The following is a 23,875-nucleotide window of genomic DNA, read 5'->3' on the forward strand; positions in this document are numbered from 1 at the left end:
TGAATTCAACTGAAGACAGGGCCCACTGTGGCACTGGTTTAAATGGCTATATAAGGAGTTTCAGAGTAGCAGCCGTGTTAGTCTGTATTCGCAAAAAAGAAAAGGAGTACTTGTGGCACCTTAGAGACTAACAAATTTATTTGAGCATAAGCTTTCGTGAGCTACAGCTCACTTCATCGGATGCATTCGGTGGAAAATACAGTGGGGAGATTTATGTACACACACAGAGAACATGAAACAATGGGTTTTATCATACACACTGTAAGGAGAGTGATCACTTAAGATGAGAAGTTTCAGAGTAGCAGCCCTGTTAGTCTGTATTCGCAAAAAAGAAAAGGAGTACTTGTGGCACCTTAGAAACTAACAAATTTATTTGAGCATAAGCTTTCATGAGCTACAGCTCACTTCGTCGATGCATTCGGTGGAAAATACAGTGGGGAGATTTATGTAAACACACAGAGAACATGAAACAATGGGTTTTATCATACACACTGTAAGGAGAGTGATCACTTAAGATGAGCTATTACCAGCAGGAAGGAGGGGGGGAAAGGAGGAAAACCTTTTGTGGTGATAATCAAGGTGGGCCATTTCCAGCAGTTAACAAGAACGTCTGAGGAACAGTAGGGGGTGGAGTGGGGGAGAAATAACATGGGGAAATAGTTTTACTTTATGTAATGACCCATCCACTTCCAGTCTCTATTCAAGACTAAGTTAATTGTAACCAGTTTGCAAATTAATTCCAATTCAGCAGTCTCTCGTTGGAGTCTGTTTTTGAAGTTTTTTTGTTGAAGGATAGCCACTCTCAGGTCTATAATCGTGTGACCGGAGAGACTGAAGTGTTCTCTGACTGGTTTTTGAATGTTATAATTCTTGACGTCTGATTTGTGTCCATTTATTCTTTTACGTAGAGACTGTCCAGTTTGATCAATGTACATGGCAGAGGGGCATTGCTGGCACATGATGGCATATATCACATTGGTAGATGCGCAGGTGAACGAGCCTCTGATAGTGTGGCTGATGTGATTAGGCCCTATGATTGTGTCCCCTGAATAGATATGTGGACAGAGTTGGCAACGGGCTTTGTTGCAAGGATAGGTTCCTGGGTTAGTGGATCTGTTGTGTGGAGTGTGGTTGCTGGTGAGTATTTGCTTCAGGTTGGTGGATGTCTGTAAGCAAGGACTGGCCTGTCTCCCAAGATCTGTGAGAGTGATGGGTCGTCCTTCAGGATAAGTTGTAGATCCTTGATGATGCGTTGGAGAGGTTTTAGTTGGGGGCTGAAGGTGATGGCTAGTGGCGTTCTGTTGTTTTCTTTGTTGGGCCTGTCCTGTAGTAGGTGACTTCTGGGTACTCTTCTGGCTCTGTCAATCTGTTTCTTCACTTCAGCAGGTGGGTATTGTAATTGTAAGAATGCATGATAGAGATCTTGTAGGTGTTTGTCTCTGAGGGGTTGGAGCAAATGCGGTTATATCATAGAGATTTATACAGATTTATACAGATTGGCTGTTGACAATGGATCATGTGGTGTGATCTGGATGAAAGCTAGAGGCATGTAGGTAGGAATAGTGGTCAGTAGGTTTCCGGTATAAGGTGGTGTTTATGTGACCATCTCTTATTAGCATCGTAGTGTCCAGGAAGTGGATCTCTTGTGTGGACTGTCCAGGCTGAGGTTGATGGTGGGATGGAAATTGTTGAAATCATGGTGGAATTCCTCAAGGGCTTCTTTTCCATGGGTCCAGATGATGAAGATGTCATCAATGTAGCGCAAGTAGAGTAGGGGCATTAGGAGACGAGAGCTGAGGAAGCGTTGTTCTAAGTCAGCCATAAAAATGTTGGCATACAGTGGGGCCATGCGGGTACTCATCGCAGTGCTGCTGATTTGAAGGTATACATTGTCTCCAAATGTGAAATAGTTATGGGTGAGGACAAAGTCACAAAGTTCAGCCACCAGGTTAGCCGTGACATTATTGGGGATACTGTTCCTGACGGCTTGTAGTCCATCTTTGTGTGGAATGTGGGTATAGAGGGCTTCTACATCCATAGTGGCTAGGATGGTGTTTTTAGGAAGATCACCGATGGATTGTAGTTTCCTCAGGAAGTCGGTGGTGTCTCGAAGATAGCTGGGAGTGCTGTTAGTGTAGGGCCTGAGGAGGGAGTCTACATAGCCAGACAATCCTGCTGTCAGGGTGCCAATGCCTGAGATGATGGGGCATCCAGGATTTCCAGGTTTATGGATCTTGGGTAGCAGATAGAATACCCCAGGTCGGGGTTCCAGGGGTGTGTCTGTGCGGATTTGTTCTTGTGCTTTTTCAGGGAGTTTCTTGAGCAAATGCTGTAGTTTCTTTTGGTAACCCTCAGTGGGATCAGAGGGTAATGGCTTGTAGAAAGTGGCGCTGGAGAGCTGCCTAGTAGCATCTTGTTCATATTCCGACCTATTCATGATGACGACACCACCTCCTTTGTCAGCCTTTTTGATTATGATGTCAGAGTTGTTTCTGAGGCTGTGGATGGCATTGTGTTCTGCACGGCTGAGATTATGGGGCAAGTGATGCTGCTTTTCCACAATTTCAGCCCGTGCACGTCGGCAGAAGCACTCGATGTAGAAGTCCAGTCTGTTATTTCGACCTTCAGGAGGAGTCCACCCAGAATCCTTCTTTTTGTAGTATTGGTAGGAAGGTCCCTGTGGGTTAATACGTTGGTTAGAGGTGTGTTGGAAATATTCTTTGAGTTGGAGACGTCGAAAATAGGATTCTAGGTCACCACAGAACTGTATCATGTTCGTGGGGGTGGAGGGGCAAAAGGAGAGGCCCTGAGATAGGACAGATTCTTCTGCTGGGCTAAGAGTATAGTTGGACAGACTAACAATATTGCTGGTTGGGTTAAGGGAACCACTGTTGTGGCCCCTTGTGGCATGTAGTAGTTTTGAAAGTTTAGTGTCCTTTTTCTTTTTTAGAGAAGCAAAGTGTGTGTTGTAGATGGCTTGTCTAGTTTTTGTAAAGTCCAGCCACGAGGAATTTTGTGTGGAAGGTTGGCTCTTTATGAGAGTATCCAGTTTTGAGAGCTCATTCTTAATCCTTCCCTACCCAGAAGTCACCAACTACAGGACAGGTCCAACAAAGAAAATAACAGAATGCCACGAGCCATCAACTTCAGCCCCCAACTAAAACCTCTCCAACGCATCATCCAGGATCTACAACTTATCCTGAAGGACGACCCATCACTCTCACAGATCTTGGGAGACAGGCCAGTCCTTGCTTACAGACACCCCCCAATCTGAAGCAAATACTCACCAGCAACCACACTCCACACAACAGAACCACTAACCCAGGAACCTATCCTTGCAACAAAGCCCGTTGCCAACTCTGTCCACATATCTATTCAGGGGACACCATCATAGGGCCTAATCACATCAGCCACACTATCAGAGGCTCGTTCACCTGTGCATCTATCAATGTGATATATGCCATCATGTGCCAGCAATGCCCCTCTGCCATGTACATTGGTCAAACTGGACAGTCTCTACGTAAAAGAATGAATGGACACAAATCAGACGTCAAGAATTATAACATTCAAAAACCAGTTGGAGAACACTTCAGTCTCTCCGGTCACACGACTACAGATCTGAGAGTGGCTATCCTTCAACAAAAAAACTTCAAAAACAGACTCCAACGAGAGACTGCTGAATTGGAATTAATTTGCAAACTGGTTACAATTAACTTAGTCTTGAATAGAGACTGGGAGTGGATGGGTCATTACATAAAGTAAAACTATTTCCCCATGTTATTTCTCCCCCCACTCCACCCCCTACTGTTCCTCAGACGTTCTTGTTAACTGCTGGAAATGGCCCACCTTGATTATCACCACAAAAGGTTTTCCTCCTTTCCCCCTCTTTCCTGCTGGTAATAGCTCATCTTAAGTGATCACTCTCCTTACAGTGTCTGTGATAAAACCCATTGTTTCATGTTCTCTGTGTGTGTACATAAATCTCCCCACTGTATTTTCCACCGAATGCATCCGACGAAGTGAGCTGTAGCTCATGAAAGCTTATGCTCAAATAAATTTGTTAGTTTCTAAGGTGCCACAAGTTCTCCTTTTCTTTTTTGCGAATACAGACTAACAGGGCTGCTACTTTGAAACCTCTCATCTTAAGTGATCACTCTCCTTACAGTATGTATGATAAAACCCATTGTTTCATGTTCTCTGTGTGTGTATATAAATCTCCCCACTGTATTTTCCACCGAATGTATCTGATGAAGTGAGCTGTAGCTCACGAAAGCTTATGCTCAAATAAATTTGTTAGTCTCTAAGGTGCCACAAGTACTCCTTTTCTTTTTTATATAAGGAGTAAAACACCAGAAAAACAGGCCTAGGTAATTCTATTGACTTCACTGGCATTACTCCTGCTGGTGTTAACAAGATCAACTACAAAACTCTGGTATGAACAAATCACATAGCATTCTTATCTTTCCAGAGTGATGGCTACATAATAGGCGCATTGGGCTGAATTCTGTTTTTAGTTGCAGCATTAGGGCTAAATTCTGCTCTCATTTACACCAGAATAATTCAGGGGTAAATCAGCATAGTACAGCAACAGGAGGAAGTGGAGCTACTCCTGATTTCCATTGTTGTAAATGAGAGAAGAATTCAGGGATCAGTGGAACTACCCTTTGATTTACACTGATGGAAGAGCAAAAATTGGTCCTTCATCTACTGAGAAAACATTATTTTAAAGTTGGCAATGTGTTGATTTGGGGATTCTGGAGAAATTAATTGTTTTATTTTATATTTATTTTAATTATTTTTACCCATAAAAATATTTGTGTTCATAAATGAGGTTTAAAGGGGAAGTTGGGGGCGGGGGAGAGAAAGTACTTGCAACATACTATAGTCTTCAAAGCAGGTGACTGTCTGTTCAAGGAATGCTTCCTGAGCCTTCCCTCCAGCTGAGGTACAGAGGGCATGGATACATATTTACAAATGAGTTCACTTTTCAATCTCTTTTTTCATTTCAATATAAATAATAAATCATGTTATCCAGGAGAAAGAAGGAGCTTGACACAAAACATACAGTGCAGGGCTATTTTTATGGCACACCTAAGACATATAGGGATTTGTTTATTTACTCAGCTATTTAAAAGTGGCTACTCTTACTCATTCTCTGGGCAGTTAAATGCTAGGTTGCTAAGTTACTGTTATTTGACATCATCTCCTCCCCAATGCGTTCCCACATTTGACAGGTTCACATGATTTACTAGGCCAGTCAGCTCATTATTCACTTGTCCAATGACGTCTGTGGAATTATTTTAAATTCACATCATGTCCCTCTCAGCAAACCCCCAGATTTCACATGAAAATATTTAAACTGCTTGTCAGCTACTAAGTGCATTTGTAACCATGCTGGATAGCGTACCTGTATTTTTCAAATTACAATTATTATAATTAGGTTTAGCATCGTTCTTCAGTGTTGGTTTGTATTTTAGAAGAGAAAACAATTACTGAGGAGCAAATAATGGGCTATATCTGTTACAGGCTAATTTTGCTCTGTGAACAGCTCACCTCCGCTATGGATAATACATATTCAATCCATTAGTGCTTTCAAATGGCATGAGAAAGGTAATACTACACATAATTTACCCAGTCAAGGGCATTTTCACCTGGTGATCCATTTACATATTCTCCAATGTCATTAGATATGAGCTAGTCATCAGAAGACTAGAAGACAGTCTATAAATTATAGACTTTTCTCATTTAACTCCAGTCATTTTTATACTAATTACAATCTAAATTATATTTAGGATTTGTTTTGCTTCTAGACTAGAAAGCTTTTAATTAATACCACAGCTGTCTGTATAATATCAGAAATCCATCTAGTTACTTAACACTACACTACCATGAAATAGACACCTTCTAGAATTCTTCTGCCCTGCTATGCAATGCCAGTTTTTTAGATTTAAATGTTTACCTCACTGTAAAAAGAGCAATTTAGCAACACAGAAATTATTGTTTTTTTATATATAGGGCCAGATCTTGATTCCAGTGGGGCTATGCCAGTTTGCATCGACTGAAGATCTGGCCCTAAATCTCAATATGGGTAATTACATTCAGCCTTCCTAAAATTCCTCATGGAATTTCAAAGGCATGAAGTATCCTTTTCCTGTTCTAAAACTCTATGTAGTGTTTTGTACAATGACCTATTTCATTCCAGAGGTGGCTGCATTTCACTGGTTGGCAGAGTGATTCTTGCAGTGAGAGCAGACTTAATTGGCTCTAATTTCCTGCCGAGTCAGCAAGGACAGAGCGAATACATCCTAAAGGAGATTCCTGCAGTATTCTGCAGAAATCCCATTGCAGTGAAACACCACAGTTAGCTTGCATTCACTGGGATAAATTTTGCCCCCTGCCCGGCCCCCGCAATGAAATGCACAGGAGCTGAAAATGAATCTGAGGGCAGTATTTGGTTCCCTACACACATATATAACTAGACTGTGGCTAGCACCAGGCAGGTGTGCATGGGATGACTACAGTCTCAATCACTGTGTTCCAGTCATGCAAGTACTGGAGGTATCTAGTGGCATCAGATCCACCAAAGGTTACAGGAAGAGGCATTTAAGTCAAAAGTGTTAATTCAGATTTACACTTGTATAAATGAAAGCAGATGCTGGCCTCTAATCACAATACTCAGTATTGGTTCCAAAACCATATTGGACACAACTTTAAAAGTCAAAGTGATGTAAATTAATGCTCAGCAGGCTTGACTCTCCTCTCCTTGGCAATGATGTAAATCAGGAGTAACTCTATTAATTTAGATCCTAAACTCTTTGGATAGAGACTGCCTTTTTGTTATGTGTCTGTAAAGTGCCTAGCGCAATGGCCCCTAGTCTCTCCATGTTACTGCAATGCAAACACCACATAACAACAACATTAGAGCACACTGGTATAAGAAACAGAAGCATCAGACTCCGAACCTTGGTCTGGGTTTTTTTTCTAGTTTGTATCACCATTTTCTAATGAATTCTTTTTTTATATGACTAGCAATTTACAAGCTAATTTAAATCCATATTATTAGTTGCATACGAATAAAGAAAAATATTTTCTTGGGTTTTGTTTTTTCATTTTATTTGCTCTTCCATAGATATCACATTGTCTTTAAATAGTAAGAGATATTTTGGAACAGAAGGAGGCCTATCTAACTCCATCTATCCATCTCCATCTATCTGTCTAGCACTGGTAACCTGTAATCAATGCAAATGTACTGTATTATTTTTACAGTTTGGCTTTAGTTTGAAGGCAACGGTTTTTTTTAAACAAAACTTCTCAGCCATACGGGTTAGAAAAGCAAAATCAACAGGAGACTGGTCTATCATTAACCTTGAGTTATGGTATCATGAGCAGTTCTCAAGGCACTTACACAAGATGACATAAGTGGCTAAGTGTTTCAGGAAATCTGAAACACTGAAATTTTGTCTCAGAAGACTCAGGGGTCTGAATGGACACAGGACTTTTTCCCCTCTCTTGGCTGGTAAGTTCTGACCGTAAACTCAGTTAAACTCCATTTTTATTTGTTAGCATCTGTTAGGAATCCCAAACCTCTAGGTCTACAAAAAACACTAATCAAGATCAGCCTAAAAAAAAAAAAAAGAATTCTAAAATCAGAGGGCTCTCAGCTTACTTGTTTACTTTCCTTACTTTTCTTAAATACCTGGAGTGAAATACACTCAAGGGAGACTGATATAACAGGCTGGAGCCAGGTATATTACCTACTGGCTCTGAGAAAATTCCCCACACAACTTTGCAAATATACCTCAGCAATATGCTAGTCCTCGTTCTCTCTTCAGCAGGGATTGCCAATAGTTACAAAGTGTTTGATAAGCAGCCTTAGTAGTAAAATGTTTGGTTATGATGGAGTTACTCTGGATTCACACCGATGTATCTGAGCAGAATATGGCCAGGTTTAGTCAGCCCTATTAGCCTAAGGCCAGATTCTGGCACTTTATTCACACTGGATTTAGTTCCACTGATTTTAATAGGCCTACTCATGGAATCAGGTGCTACTCAACATCAGCAAAAGAGGCTCCTAGAGAGTATGTATCTGGTCCAAAGCCAATTAAAGTAAATGGAGATACTCACATTGACTTCAACAAGCTTTAGTGCTAGGCCAGAGAAATGTAACCTCAGTCCATGCCAATGCAGATCACTATCAGTAGGTCACAAGGGTAGCAGCAATACAGTATTAGTGTCTAACTATGCAGCCACTGAAGATAGTGAGAGATTTGCCATCAACTTCAATAGGAACAGGATCAGATCCCCAAAAGATATTCTTGCGTTTTGTAAGTATATGTGCTGCTCATGCACTAAAATGGTCAACCGAATGACTGATCCTTGGAAATAGTAATTTACTTTATACTTCTTTCTGACATTGTTTTTCTGAAAATAACTGCTTTCCCATCCAGCAGTTAATTCCTTCCAATATTAACAAACATAATTCAAATATATAAACAACACAGATGGAGAAATAGGTTTAAAAACACAAAAAGTATTTTTAATAATTTTTCAACCTTATTTTTTCCTCCCTCTCTATTGTTTACATAATAACCCTTGCAAAGCTTGAACCAAAGTTTTTTCCCTCCTTGGATGTATTACTCCATGGGATACACAATTTCACATTTATTATCGTCAGATTCCACACTCGTGCTAGCGTTCCACATTGATTTAGAATCATAGAATCATAGGATTAGAAGGGACCGCAAATTATAGAGGAACACTGGAAACTTATTGGTTTCTATGGGACAGTGAAGAGAATGGGAAATCAAGCTGGGCAGAAAATGTTTCTCCTATCTGCAAATATTTTCAAGACTTCAGAATTTTTTCTCCATCTTGAACCAGGATGAGAAGTCAAGTCAAAATTATTTGTGAACCAAAAAAACCTGAATAAACTTTTTTCCTCTATGTTATTTTGAGTGAGGAAATTCATTTAACTGACTCTGTTTTGTGAACAGTTTTAGCAAATGTGTACTTTTTGATGAAAAATGATTAGTTGAAAAATTCCCAACCAGCTCTAGTGAAAAATGCCAGTATTATTTTACTAATATTATATGGCCATCTGTTTGTTTGATTGTTATTGTTGTGTTTGCTGTATGGTTATTAGGGGTTGATTCAGGTATGGGTTAGTTTATAGGTAGGCAGGAAAGCAGGCAAACATTTCTGATAGCCCTCCTTCCACAGAGATTTAAAAGGACAGTGTAGGTGTTGATCCCTTTGCAATTTTATTCTGAGAGCAGCATTGTAGATGGTGATCCCAGGAAGGAGGTCCTGACGCATGAAATGGAAACAAAGGACTTTGGAGTGGATAAAAATCCATGCCCTGAAGCACAAAGAGGGAGAGATACAGGGACCACTGTGGTGCAGACTGACCTTCCCTCCACCCCCCAAAATTCCCCAAGATTAGGGTTTCTGGGATAAGCTAGGCATACGTAAATTTTATTCATGAGTGTAGACTGTTCATTATGTGAAAAACCTTATTTCTTCTTATATTTTGTTCCTGCTCTTAAGATTAAACAATACTTTGCTTGCAAGAGGCTATTTTGAGACCTGTGTTTACCACTGCTCACAGCTCCTGAAGGGCAGATTTGCAGGGCTTGAATCCAGTTGGGACCACTAGGCAATCGTATTTGGTACACAGGGTGGTTGCAGCCTAGCATCTGGACTGTGAATGGGAAAATCATGGGATTCTTCTCCAGGATGGGAACACAAGAGGCTGGTCACCTGAAGGGGCTGCACTCATTGAGACTGAGAGCAGTCAATAGTGCAGCTAGCCCTGAACTGTGACTGGGATTACCTGGTATTGGTCTACACTTAAAACTGTGGAAAAAAACACACTACCTAGAGACATGCTGACAAAATCCCCAGGGGAGATGCAGCTATGCCGACAGAAGAGTGCTTCAATCAGCATAGCTAACATTGTTTGGGGAGGGGGCGTTCCTACATTGTCAGAAAAATTCCTTCCATCGGTGTATGCAGCATCTATATTAAGGGGCAATGCCACCATAGTTAGGCCGACATAGGCTCTGTAGTGTAGACATAGCTTTGGAAAAGGAGAAATGAGGGTATGTAGAACTAGTCTCAACATAGGTAATATTTTGGGCCTAGAAAACCTTGACAATGTCTCTTCAATTTTGTACTCACTAGTATAGTGTTATTTAATTATAATATTGTGAACTCTGTATAGCTTACTGAACAAAGATGAGACACCAGAACTATAATTAGAAGATGATATAGGAGCAAAAGCATTAGACTCACCCGTAATATTTCTTCCACACAGCTGTCATTGGGAAGGCTAACCTAGGTTTAAAAAAAAAAAAAGGGTCAGTCAGTTACAGAATGCAAAGTTTATTGGTTAAAAGCAACTAGGGAAGTAAATAGATCTATTGAACCACAGCTAACAAAGAAATACCCCATTATTTGAAATACACTTCATCCAGTGATCATTACCAACAGAATTTGCCAATTTAAATCAACACAAATCAGTAGAAAGATGCATCTCTACAGTCTCTTAAAGATATTTTTGTAAGTGTTTTGCTACAAACAGTAGTTTAGAAAGAATATAGTACCCTGATTTCCCCACAGTTAAAAATGGGCACTAAAATTGCTGGAAACTTTTATAAATGATGAAGATATCAACCATTACTCCAATATACAGAGTTCAGTGAGAACGCAGGGTTCATTTTAACTTGAAACATGCTACAAGTTAGGGCAAAGATGATAATAGTTAAGAGTAAACTTATTATCAAGCACCTTTTTATACATTTTAATACACTAACAGCTAAGACAACTCTTAAACCCTGAACATGTACTATAGTAAACACTGGTTAGATTCTAATGGTAGTTGCTGATTCCTCAGTCTCTCACTTCCTGGGCCTGTTACAGGTTAAATATCCTCTAAAGACTGAAAAGCACACAGGAATCCATCTTGAGAGTTTTGAGAGATCTTCTATGTCTCTTAAAAATATGCATTACATCTACACACGTGCACACACAGACAAGTAGGTGCTCATAAAATCTCGCAATGTAGCAATCTAGGTCTTTAAACATTACTGATGCTATTTGCCGTAATTCCCCATCCTAAATGTAGAAAACCACACAAATACCCTAAATACTGCAAATAAATATATGAGCAATAACTGTCAGGATTTTAAGAGCACTTTGGGGAGAGGGAGTATATATGCATTTAGCAACAGTTAAGTTGTATGCATGTACAATAGGTTTTTATTATGGCTATCTTGCATGGGTACACTAGATTTGGGAGAACGTGCACAATGAACGCACTCCCCATGCACACTGCAGCCACAATTTGGGGGGATATTTTCAAAGGTGCCCTTGGAGCCTTTAGTTACTAGAGCTTGGTTAGGGGAAGCCAATCCATGTCCAAGCCTCTTGCCCTCCATCCCCACCCACATCAACACATGCTGTAGAGCTTTTAGTTTAGTTTAGTAAACTATTGACTTTACCCACCTCAACAGCCACTATTGTCGGATCTACATGTCAGACCATTTGGGTTAAGAAAAATATCCCCTTCTCCTTACATTCTGCCTAACTAAAGTCTAGCTCACAATCCTGGGGTGGAACCTTTACTCCACTGAAGCCAATGGAAACATAACTTCTGTTTCACACACCTCTGCCCTAATCCCGCTCCTTTCAGTTCTTTCATGCTTTTTCCTCTTGACAGTTTCTAACTTCTTTGCTCACCTTCACTTTTTGCCTTCTTTCCTATACCATGACCAGCTTTCCAGCTAACAAACTCCGGAACCTCTCCCTATTCAAATTCACCTCCCCAGTTATCCATTCTAGTTTCAGTGACCACCCACCACTAAGTTTTGTATTCCAGTGTGCAGCAATTTCCCATCTGTGTCCTTGGGACTGTTAGTCTTTTGGAGCAAAGTACTTCTTCCTTATTTGACATAGTTCTCCTAATGCACAGCACTATGTAAGCTTACATTGCTTAAGAAATAATAATACAAATACACAATTTTAGTTGAGTAAAATCTATTATATATATTCTGTAATCACAATCTACTTCAACTGGCAACACTCACTAATAGCTCTAAATGATCATGCATCAGTTTTGTTAATGGCAAAGGAGATTTCTTTTAATGACTTGACAGAACTTTTGTTCCCTCTGGCATTGCTTTGTTTAGAATCATGGGTATTAAGGTAACACATGATGTTAAAGTGCTGTGATTGGCATACAGGGAGAGCCAAGCAGCAGCAGGCACAAAGTGGAAAACATTTAGATGAATGCAAAACATTAAAAGAATATGTTTCAGAGTAGCAGCCGTGTTAGTCTGTATCCACAAAAAGAAAAGTAGTACTTGTGGCACCTTAGAGACTAACAAATTTATTTGAGCATAAGCTTTCGTGAGCTACAGCTCACATCATCGGATGCATGCAGTGGAAAATACAGTAGGGGGATTTTATATACACAGAGAACATGAAACAATGGGTGTTACCATACACACTGTAACGAGAGTGATTAGATAAGGTGAGATATTACCAGTAGGAGAGAAAAAAACACAAACAAAACACTTTTTAGGTCATTGGCCAAACTGGACAGTCTCTACGTAAAAGAATAAATGGACACAAATCAGATGTCAAGAATTATAACATTCAAAAATCAGTCAGAGAACACTTCTATCTCTCTGGTCACTTGATTACAGACCTAAAACTGGCAATATTACAACAAAAAAACTTCAAAAACAGACTCCAACGAGAGACTGCTGAATTGAAATTACTTTGCAAACTGGACACCATTACATTAGGCTTGAATAAAGACTGGAAGTGGATGTGTCATTACACAAAGTAAAACTATTTCCCCATGTTTATTTTCCCCCCTACTGTTCCTCACATGTTCTTGTCAACTGCTGGAAATGGCCCACCTTGATTATCACTACAAAAGGTTGTTTGTTTGTTTTTTCCCCCTCTCCTGCTGGTAATAGCTCACCTTACCTGATCACTCTTGTTACAGTGTGTATGGTAACACCTACTGTTTCATGTTCTCTGTATATATAAAAACCCCCTACTGTATTTTCCACTGCACACATCCCATGAAGTGAGCTGTAGCTCACGAAAGCTTATGCTTTCAAATAAAATTTGTTTAAAATTTGTTAAATTTGTTAATCTCTAAGGTGCCACAAGTACTCCTTTAATTAAAAGAATAATTACTACAACAGGGCTATCATAGAGAAGATCAATGTAAGACTTTCCGTACATTATTATTAATGGATTTTTAAAAGAAGGAGACAATTTTTTCTAAATTCATGTGGTAGCTCCACATTCTAAGGCTATATCTACACTATCACTTATGTCAGTATAAATTATGTAGCTCAGGGGTGTGAATAAGCCCCCCCGCGACATAAGTTACACCAACCAAAGCAAAATGTGGACAGGGTTATGCTGGTGGGAGAACTTCTCCTGCCGCTCGTTAGGGGTGGATTAATTAAGTTGATGGAAGAGCTCTCTCCCATCAGCTTAGAGTGTTTACACTAGGGAGTTTACAGCGGTGCAGCTACATCGGTATCGCTGTAAGCTCTCTAGGGTAGTCATAGTTTAAGTGACTTGAAAAGTACAGATCTGTCAGATACTTAGTCTATTCTGAAAAAACCTTTCCAAGTATGAATCAGAAATTGAAGATTAGTTGTCCATTCAGCTAACAAGTACAAGTGGCATTGCACAGCACACTACAGGATCCATGCAGATATTCATCAGACCAGAGACAAATATGGCTAATACAGTATTTGTAACCTACACAAATATTAGTGCTGTAAGGAATTATTATTAGAATTTACATGAAAATGTCATTGACATCCCATATGAAATACCACTATTCTCCAAATCTATAGAAAATCAAGTGGTTTGAAAGCTACAATGTGATTTTTTTTAAAGCTTTCATCAGTAGTCACATTTTAAAAAGAAACACTTTGAGGTTAGATTTTGTACATACTTTTTGGACCTGTCTACCTCTGTGAACAACAGGAAGGATCGATTCTAGGATTTATGGTTTGTTAAAACCAAGTGCTTGCTGCTCACATCATGAGCTCTTTTTCTCATTCTGCAGTGTATTCATGAACTTTTGATTGAAGAACAGTTAATATTACATAAACTGCAGACATACGTCCTGAGGTAATGTAACTTCAATCAAACCAAAAAGATTTCACAAGTTACATGGTACACTGAATTCCTCTTCCAATTTAATTTTAATCTGGTGAAACTCCTTTGCATCAGAAGATTTTGTGTTTATTTTAAAATATTGCTTCGGGGGGGGGAAGAGGTTATATGGTCAAAATATTCGACCTAATAAAGCAGTCTCACAAGTGAAAGAGTATAACTTAAATAATGTAGAACCTAAGGATTTAACGTATGACTTGGTTGGCTCCATGTTAAACTCTGGGAAGGAGGCATGAGGAATATTAGAATGTAGGGAAAATAGTTTTAATGTTATGCAAATCAAATGACAGTGAGTGACCTGTTATAATATCTAAGGATTAATGTTGATATAACCTTCCATTTATTCATTCAGCAATTCCTTGGCCACACTCTCATCTTGAACTATTTATAACTTGCATGAGCTCAGATTTTGTTTATGCAACATAGGAAAATTGCGTAATATGCCTTTCCCATGCAATTTACATCAGATTGGTGTTTATCAATATGAAAGTTTCAAAGGAGAAGACACTTTTTTGAAATGCCATATTGGGAAAAGAGTGGAATTGGTATAAGAACTCGGCTAAGAATTAAAAACTTCCAGCAAACTTCTGGGAAGTAAACAGCGCACATTAGTCTAGTCCTGAAAATTCAAGTTTGGTAGACAGTATCAGACTATGGATAATCTCTTTGATAGGACTAAACGATTGTATTTTAATTAGGATAAACTGTTCTCGAATAAACAATTCCTCTGACAACTGGCATTCAACAAGTAATGTACCTTTCCTATCTCTGTCATATTGGAAACAAATGTTTCATGTTAAATCCCATTCTTCACTTGCGTTTGAGCACCAATAAACTCACATATCAACAGATCTATTTCCAATGTCATACCCTTTATCTAGGAACCCATTGTGGACTCTAGAGAGATTAAGCTAATGCTACTGTTTACTTTTGTGGCCATAAATTGATTTTTCACTTACTTGCATGAAAAGATCCTGTACACGTGCCTTGATAGATGGTTTTGATTGTGCACTACAGGGTGATAAGAGGAAAACTCTTATAAAGTCAGGAATGGCAACGTCGACAGGACGCTTAGTACCTGCCTAATTCTATGAATGCCTTCAATTTCTCCAATGTCTCCTGTGGTGAATACTGTGTGGGAAGTGGGTCGGTCTGTACTAACAACTGCAAAGTTCCCATATATGGTGGAAAGAAGAGGCTTCCCTTGGATAAAATTTAGAATCCAACTGTTAGCACGCATTCAACCAAACCCTTCCAGGGTGCCAGTATGATGGATTTGTTAACAAACGGCTTTCAGCCAAAACACCAGTCTGGATGTGTAGCATGAAGATTACATAACAATGAAGATAGACCAGCAGAAGTGGGGGTTAATACAGATGAATAGTGCACTTCAGATGTCATGTCTCCAGTCATTGTAGCATTTTTGTTGCTCATCTCTGTACTTTATCCAGTTTTGCTATATCCTGACTAAACTGTGAGGACCAGACACAGTACTTCAGAGGCAGCTGTGTGAGGGCTATTTCCCCCTTACATTTATATCCAAGAGCAGTTTTGCCCATTTCTGCAATGGTTTTGCATTGCAAGTTCACAGTTAGTCTTCCATGTACAGTCATCCTTAAGCCTTTTTCAGACTCATTCCTTTCTAGATGGCAGTTTATCCCTCAGTCAGTATCTGTGCTATTTATTTCGTCTCCAGTGGTGGATTGCTCTATACTTATGTGTAGTGAATTTTATGGCATTGCATACACCCCACTGGTCTAATGTCCCCTGGTCACTTTCCAATTCAGTCTTCCTGTCTGTTTCCGATTTCATATGATTTTGACATTCATGTCAAAGATGTCCGAAATAAACGTCAGGCTAATGTCTATAGCTGGGAGTTTCCTGGATTTTCCTTACTACCTTTAGTGCAAACAGGTTAAAACAGGTGCAGCAAATGACCAAGAAGTGAATATTACTGCTTGGTGCTATTTCCTTCATGAGGTTATCACCAATATATTGTAGGACTATGTGTTTGGGGTCTTCAGGAACCTGAATGGAGCCAAAATAATGGTATTCAAATAAATCCAAATAAAAAGGACTCTCCTGGTATTCAGACATGTGTTATATTGTCACAAAGTTATTAATTCCTCAGAGAGCCATTTATGGGTCTGAATTCATATACATATGCTGTCTTCTAAGAGTACCTCCAATCATGCAGGAGCTAAAATACGAGTAGACTAGATTTCACAAATGTCTCCATGGGGTATTCAAAAGTCTGTGAAAAATACATATAAATACAAAATAAAAACAAATAAAGAAATTCATGCCTGCAGCACAAATAGAACAGCATCCCCCATGCACACCCCTTACATACATGTTGCACTATGGAGAAGTTATGCCAATCTCTAAAGTTACTAAAGAATCTGAACAAGTTGCAATTACTGAACCAACTTCTAACAGCAGTTCACTGGTGCAACCACACCTGAAGCCACTGTGGTTGTCGCAGGGTAAGTTAGAGAAGAATCTAGCCCTTTTCATACACAAATTGAGTTAACTAGTAAAACAATTCTCGGACATGATCGTAGGTCTATTTAAATCAATAGAATGACTCCCACTGAATTCAATGGGCTCTTGAAAAGGACCCTAGTTCAGCTGTCAAAGCTGTTAATCTCAGGTAACTTCAATTTCCTACACAGAGCTAATGAGCCTAATATGCTCATCTCCAATCATTTCCTCTATCAGTTAAATAAAATGACAAGGTCCGTGTGTATATATAAAAGAACAGTTCAAAATTCTGAAGGAATTAGATGTTACTTATGGACACTGATTGAAATAGTTTGGAAGTTCAGCAGCATGATAATACCAGATCAATCAACATACCATCACACTGCTCAGCCTTAATCAAGTAGGCATTTGTAAATCTTGCAGCAGTTTTACTTGTTACCAAAACATTCTGCTTATTTAAATACAAGCTATTGTTTAAGACCCCATAAATACTGGAAAAGAGCAAACTACTGAAGCACTTTATATATACTTATATATGTATTTCTCTAAGAAATATAAGCACTAGGGTTGCCAGGAATTCTGTTTTTGACTGGAATGCCCGTTTGAAAAGGGACCCTAGCAGTGCTAACCGGGCCGTTAAAAGTCCGGTCAGCAGTGCAGAAGGCCTAAGGCAGGCTCCCTATCCAGCTCCACGTAGCTCCTGGAAGTTGCCAGCATGTCCCTGAAGCCCCTAGGCGCAAGGGCAGCCAGGGAGGTGCCCCCATCCGAGCTACGGCTCCGCAGTTCCCATTGGCTGAGAACCACAGCCAATAGGACCTGCAGGAATGGCGCCTGTGGACAAGGGTAGCCTGCAGAGCCCCTGGCCGCCTCTTTGCCTAGGGGCCACAGGGACCTACCAGCTGCTTCCGGGAGCCACCTGAGGTAAGCACTGCCTGGAGCCTGCACCCCAACCCCTAGCCATGATCCCCTCCCACACCCAAACTCTCTCCCAGAGCCCACACCCTCTCCCACACCCCCAACCCCCTGCTCTAACCCTGATCACCATCCCGCACCCCAAAACCCTCATCCCTGGCCCCATACAAGAGCCTGCACCCCCAGCCGGAGCCCTCACCCTCTCCTGCACCCCAAACCTCTGCCCCAGCTTGGTGAAAATGAGCGAATGTGAGGGAGAGTGAGCGATGAAGGGAGGGGGGATGGAATGAGCAGGGGTGGGGCCTTGGAGAAAGAGCGGAACAGGGAGCGGTTTAAGGATGTTCAGTTTTCTGACATCAGAAAGTTAGCAACCCTAATACACACTCATTTAAACCACACCCTCATATTTTCATCTTGTCCTTGGAAGAGATAAAGGTGTTACCCTGGTCCCCTCCATTAAATCGATAGTAAAAAGTGCCCAGACCTAAAATGCCATGTTGCAGTCGTTCATTTGCAATGGCAAAGACAGACTAACAGTCAGATGGTGCAACCCCTGGCTTCTAAAATAGATGATGTTCCAAAAATTAACAGTCTGTTCCTTCTCTCAGTTACACTGGTGTAAGTCAAATGCAACTCCTTTGAAGTCAATGAAGCAATATGAATGTAAAACTGATCTAAATGAGAGGAGAATTTGGCCTTTTGAGACTAATTCTACTCTCAGTTATATCAGTGTAAATCTGGGACCAAATTCATCTTTGGTGTAACTCTACTGAGGTCCTTGGAATTTCCATCAAAAGCCCTCGCTATATAAAAGTAAAATATCTACATCTGACACAACTGTGATTCTGAGCTTATTTATACACGTTTTATATGGCGTAAATTCAATGACTACAATTATCTTAGTCCAAATAAACACTGTGCTAGTGAGATCAGAATCAGCCTCTAGCTGTGCAAGGGCCCACTGAAATACTAGAGAAGTCTCGACGTCAATGAAGTTGCATCAATTTAACTGAAAGCACCAATGTATTCAGATTGGAAAATCAGAGATTTTTAAATAGGAACATCTCAAAAATATTGTCCAGCATAAAAAGATTTTTTAAATATACCTACATGAATACAAGGGAGTTTGTTTTGAATTCTTATAAATATACTTATTAAAAAGAAACACTTCTCCGTATTAATTTTTATACTAGTTTGTAAAGACACAGCTGCAGGGTCAATGCAAGGACCTACATTAATTGCTCAAACCTTGTTTGTAAATTAGTCATTTTCATAGATCTCTTCACTAGAAGATAGTGACTCATAAATTTCATTCTTAAACTATCTTTTCAAAATATAGGCCATAATTCCAAGTGCAAGAAAAACACCATTGCATTCTGAGGAAATAAAATCATCTTTCTGAAACATCAAAAAGGTTAAATATCAATGGTTGTGTGTTCACGTTAACAAAACTAACATGCAAATATTTTGTAGTTAACTCCAGTCCAAAAAAAGGGAAACTTACTGAATGAAAAAGAAAATGATAAGTTGTTCCTGCACGGAACATGAAAACAGTGAGACTAGTGTTTGCAACTTAATAGGGAACTGATCCAAATTCAGGCAACCATCTAGAAAACCTGGTCTTATCCTTGTATATATTAAAAACACTTCTGATGATCTGAACTGCTCCTGGATGACACTTATCACACCTATATGGTTTTTTGACAGTATATAACAAAGAAATCTGAAATCGAATGGGATCTTTTTACTGTCTCCCTTTTAGTTACGTTTCTAATTAAAATTCATTGATCTATTAATGCCAAGGGACACTGCTACATGTATTCCGTGCAGAAGTCATACTTTTCTTGAGCTTCTGAAATCTTTTAGATCTGTGTGTATACTTACATACTGGTATGTATGCTTTAACTACTCACTAAAATGAGAGGATATCTAAGAATAACTCACTTCCATTCGATTTATAAATCACATTAATTACTTCTACATCTCCAGCGGTGTAGAGACCAAATTCTAATGCAAGCTCTAATTAAAGAAAAAAAAGGGGGGGGGGGAAAGCCCCAACACTAGAATTGAACAGAGAAGTAACTGTTTAGCCTCAAATTAATGAGGCGCTATACTAAGCAAGAATGTCCATAAATCCCTAATGAGGAATTTAAACACATTAAAACTTCCTAATACAAAGTGTTTGCCTTCCTTTTATCCCATAACAAATAAGCCAATAATTTTCTGCCTCTAAATGACACTATTAACTGTCATGGCATGTTTTATTTGACAAACCCTCCATTCAAATACAGTAAAACCAATTAATTTGCCTGCTGTAAAATGTGTTTCTTGATAGCTTTTATGTGATTTTTCTTCTCAAAGAAATGTAAATAGGAGGTCAATGTAGGTGCCTGATTTTGCTTAAAAATTTGCCACAATAGCTATAGTTTGTCTAGTCAGTTTGCATTTCAAATGAATTGAAAGATAACCTCCATTTTCAGGTCATCAATCACATAATGGCCTCCTGATAAGTAAACAGTTACAGATTAATAGTTTTATTACTAGGAAAATGGTCACATATTTGAGATGTGATAGTTGCAAAATTACCACTTCATTCTCTTATAAGTAATGTTTGCAGTCATACTGCTTAGCCTCTCTGACTTTGTTATCAACCTAGCTACCACCATATCTTCCCATCCAATGTCATTCAAGAAAAATGCACCCTAGATCTTTGTGCTGAGGAAACTGTTCTTTAAAATTGGTGTTCAATCCCAATGCTTTTATCTGAAAACATGACAATGTGTTAGCTTTTCGTTGCTGTTGTCGTCGTTGTCAGAAAAATCGATAGAACAAATAAAAGATATTTCTGGGATTTTAAGGTTCCCAAGGGACTTACTTAATAGATGCAATTAGGACAGAAAGGCAACACCATGTTACCTCTGCCCCACAATTAAGGCATATCTGAATCTCTCAGCTCTCCCAGGGCCGTGTCACTTAGGAAGATCAGTCTGCAAAAAGTACACGCTTGACACTGTGCACTTCATAAAAGTGCTTGCTGCTTTCAGTTTTTGCCCACTATGTGAACTATATTGCATTTTAAATAGAAGGCAAAATAGAGGATAATGTATGGCACACTATGGTTTATGAGGCCTAACTGAATGCCAATTAATCTTTGCAACACATGTGCAGTTCCATCAACCCATGTATTGCATCATGGTTACATAGAAACTATGGTTTATTTACCTTAAAATGGAAACACAGAAAGAAAAAAAAAACAAAGAAAAAGGAAATAAATAAAATGGAGATGCATACCACTGCTGAATTTTGACATCAAAGCCCACTTATTTAAATAGCTGCTATAGATTACAACTAGAACAAGAAAAGGAGTACTTGTGGCAACTTAGAGACTAACAAATTTATTAGAGCATAAGCTTTCGTGAGCTACAGAAAAAAAATTTTTTTCCACCAAATGCATCTGATGAAGTGAGCTGTAGCTCACAAAAGCTTATGCTCTAATAAATTTGTTAGTCTCTAAGGTGCCACACGTACTCCTTTTCTTTTTGCGAATACAGACTAACACGGCTGCTACTCTGAAACTCTCAGGCATTGGCACCCTGACAGCAGGATTGTCTGGCTATGTCCCTCCTCAGGCCCTACGTTACCAGCACTCCCAGCTATCTTCGAGACACCACTGACTTCCTGAGGAAACTACAGTCCATTGGTGATCTTCCTAAAAACACCATCCTAGCCACTATGGATGTAGAAGCCTCTACACCAACATTCCACACGAAGATGGGCTACAAGCCGTCAGGAACAGTATCCCTGATAATGTCACGGCTAACCTGGTGGCTGAACTTTGTGACTTTGTCCTCACCCATAACAATTTCACATTTGGGGACAATGTATACCTTCAAGTCAGCGGCACTGCGATGGGTATCCGCATGGCCCCACAATATGCCAACATTTTTATGGCTGACTTAGAACAACGCTTCCTCAGCTCTCGTCTCCTAATGCCCCTACTCTACTTGCGCTACATTGATGACATCTTCATCATCTGGACCCATGGAAAAGAAGCCCTTGAGGAATTCCACCATGATTTCAACAATTTCCATCCCACCATCAACCTCAGCCTGGACAGTCCACACAAGAGATCCACTTCCTGGACACTACGGTGCTAATAAGCGATAGTCACATAAACACCACCCTATATCGGAAACCTACTGACCGTTATTCCTACCTACATGCCTCTAGCTTTCATCCAGATCATACCACACGATCCATAGTCTACAGCCAAGCTCTATGATATAACCGCATTTGCTCCAACCCCTCAGACAGAGACAAACACCTACAAGATCTCTATCATGCATTCCTACAACTACAATACCCACCTGCTGAAGTGAAGAAACAGATTGACAGAGCCAGAAGAGTACCCAGAAGTCACCTACTACAGGACAGGCCCAACAAAGAAAACAACAGAACGCCACTAGCCATCACCTTCAGCCCCCAACTAAAACCTCTCCAACGCATCATCAAGGATCTACAACCTATCCTGAAGGACGACCCATCACTCTCACAGATCTTGGGAGACAGGCCAGTCCTTGCTTACAGACAGCCCCCCAGTCTGAAGCAAATACTCACCAGCAACCACACATCACACAACAGAACCACCAACCCAGGAACCTATCCTTGCAACAAAGCCCGTTGCCAACTCTGTCCACATATCTATTCAGGGGACACCATCATAGGGCCTAATCACATCAACCACACTATGAGAGGCTCGTTCACCTGCGCATCTACCAATGTGATATATGCCATCATGTGCCAGCAATGCCGCTCTGCCATGTACATTGGTCAAACTGGACAGTCTCTACGTAAAAGAATGAATGGACACAAATCAGACGTCAAGAATTATAACATTCAAAAACCAGTTGGAGAACACTTCAATCTCTCTGGTCACTCGATTACAGACCTAAGAGTGGCTATCCTTCAGCAAAAAAGCTTCAAAACCAGACTCCAAGGAGAGACTGCTGAATTGGAATTAATTTGCAAACTGAATACATTTAACTTAGGCTTGAATAGAGACTGGGAATGGATGAGCCATTACACAAAGTAAAAGTATTTCCCCATGTTATTTCTCCCCCCACCCCAACCCACCCCCCATTGTTCCTCAGATATTCTTGTTAACTGCTGGAAATAGCCTACCTTGCTTGTCACCATGAAAGGTTTTCCTCCTTTCCCCCCCCCACTGCTGGTGATGGCTTATCTTAAGTGATCACTCTCCTTACAGTGTGTATGATAAACCCATTGTTTCATGTTCTCTGTGTGTGTATATCAATCTCCCCTCTGTTTTTTCCACCAAATGCATCCGATGAAGTGAGCTGTAGCTCACGAAAGCTTATGCTCTAATAAATTTGTTAGTTTCTAAGGTGCCACAAGTACTCCTTTTCTTTTTGCGAATACAAACTAACACGGCTGCTACTTTGAAAAAAGGTAATTCATGTATCACACCACTGACAGCTGATTTTCAAACCTGCACTCTCCTGCACGTGCATATTTCTTATTGCAATAAGCAATCAATCTGCAAACTGACTCTGAAGAGATCTGCCAAGTCCTTTTGGCACAAGCAAGGTGTGTTCATGGAAAGCAGGACTATGACAAATCAAAGATAGTGAAAATGCTTTACAACTCTATTAGCAGCAAGCTTAATCTCTGCTCCATATCATACCAGATTGTTCTTTGAGCTGCAATCACTATTATTATCAGTTGAAGTTTCTGCTAGAATGATCTGGCCCTTTGCTACTTGGTTGGAATTTTTTTATATATGTATTTATTTACTTTCAAAGGAATAAATAAATTAACAAAATCTGTCTTCTTTGCTCTTTAAACAGATTCCTAATTAACAGTTAAGATATTCAGTTGAAGCACTTCTGACAAGTGTCTTAAAGTGATCGTCTCCCTCATCAACAGAAGTAACAACGGCATGCTCTTCTCAAATTCTCAGCTAATAAAAATGCAGGCATAAAACGTTTAAAAATATTTAAATGAAAATGTTGCTTTACAGACAGCCAAATACCTGCATACTAATTCTGTGGTGGACTTAAGACTTCCTTGGCCAGACTCTTTTTCTCCATTATACGTGGGTAAAGCAGATGTAACTCCATCGAAATCAATGGAGAGAGGAGAGCATGAAACTGATGTTAGCTCAATCATAATCAGAATTGAGCTCCATAATCAAAGTCTGGACTGAGCTCCAAATTTGCAGAATGCAGCCGTCTGGGATTAATTT

At 39.8% G+C, this 23,875-nt stretch overlaps 1 protein-coding gene across 10 annotated transcripts in view; it reads right to left on the reverse strand.

The window, feature by feature from the left end:
- The window catches only part of AFF2 (AF4/FMR2 family member 2), a 426,551-nt gene that overhangs the window by 191,704 nt on the left and 210,972 nt on the right, over positions 1-23,875 (reverse strand). For all 10 annotated transcript variants that reach the window (XM_038415896.2, XM_038415895.2, XM_043491627.1 and 7 more), the window contains one exon: positions 10,294-10,335. In XM_038415896.2, coding sequence (XP_038271824.1) covers positions 10,294-10,335 — 42 coding nt within the window. The remainder of the gene's footprint in view (positions 1-10,293; positions 10,336-23,875) is intronic.

Source organism: Dermochelys coriacea, chromosome 9 (assembly GCF_009764565.3).
Source record: "Dermochelys coriacea isolate rDerCor1 chromosome 9, rDerCor1.pri.v4, whole genome shotgun sequence".
NCBI lineage: Eukaryota > Metazoa > Chordata > Testudines > Dermochelyidae > Dermochelys > Dermochelys coriacea.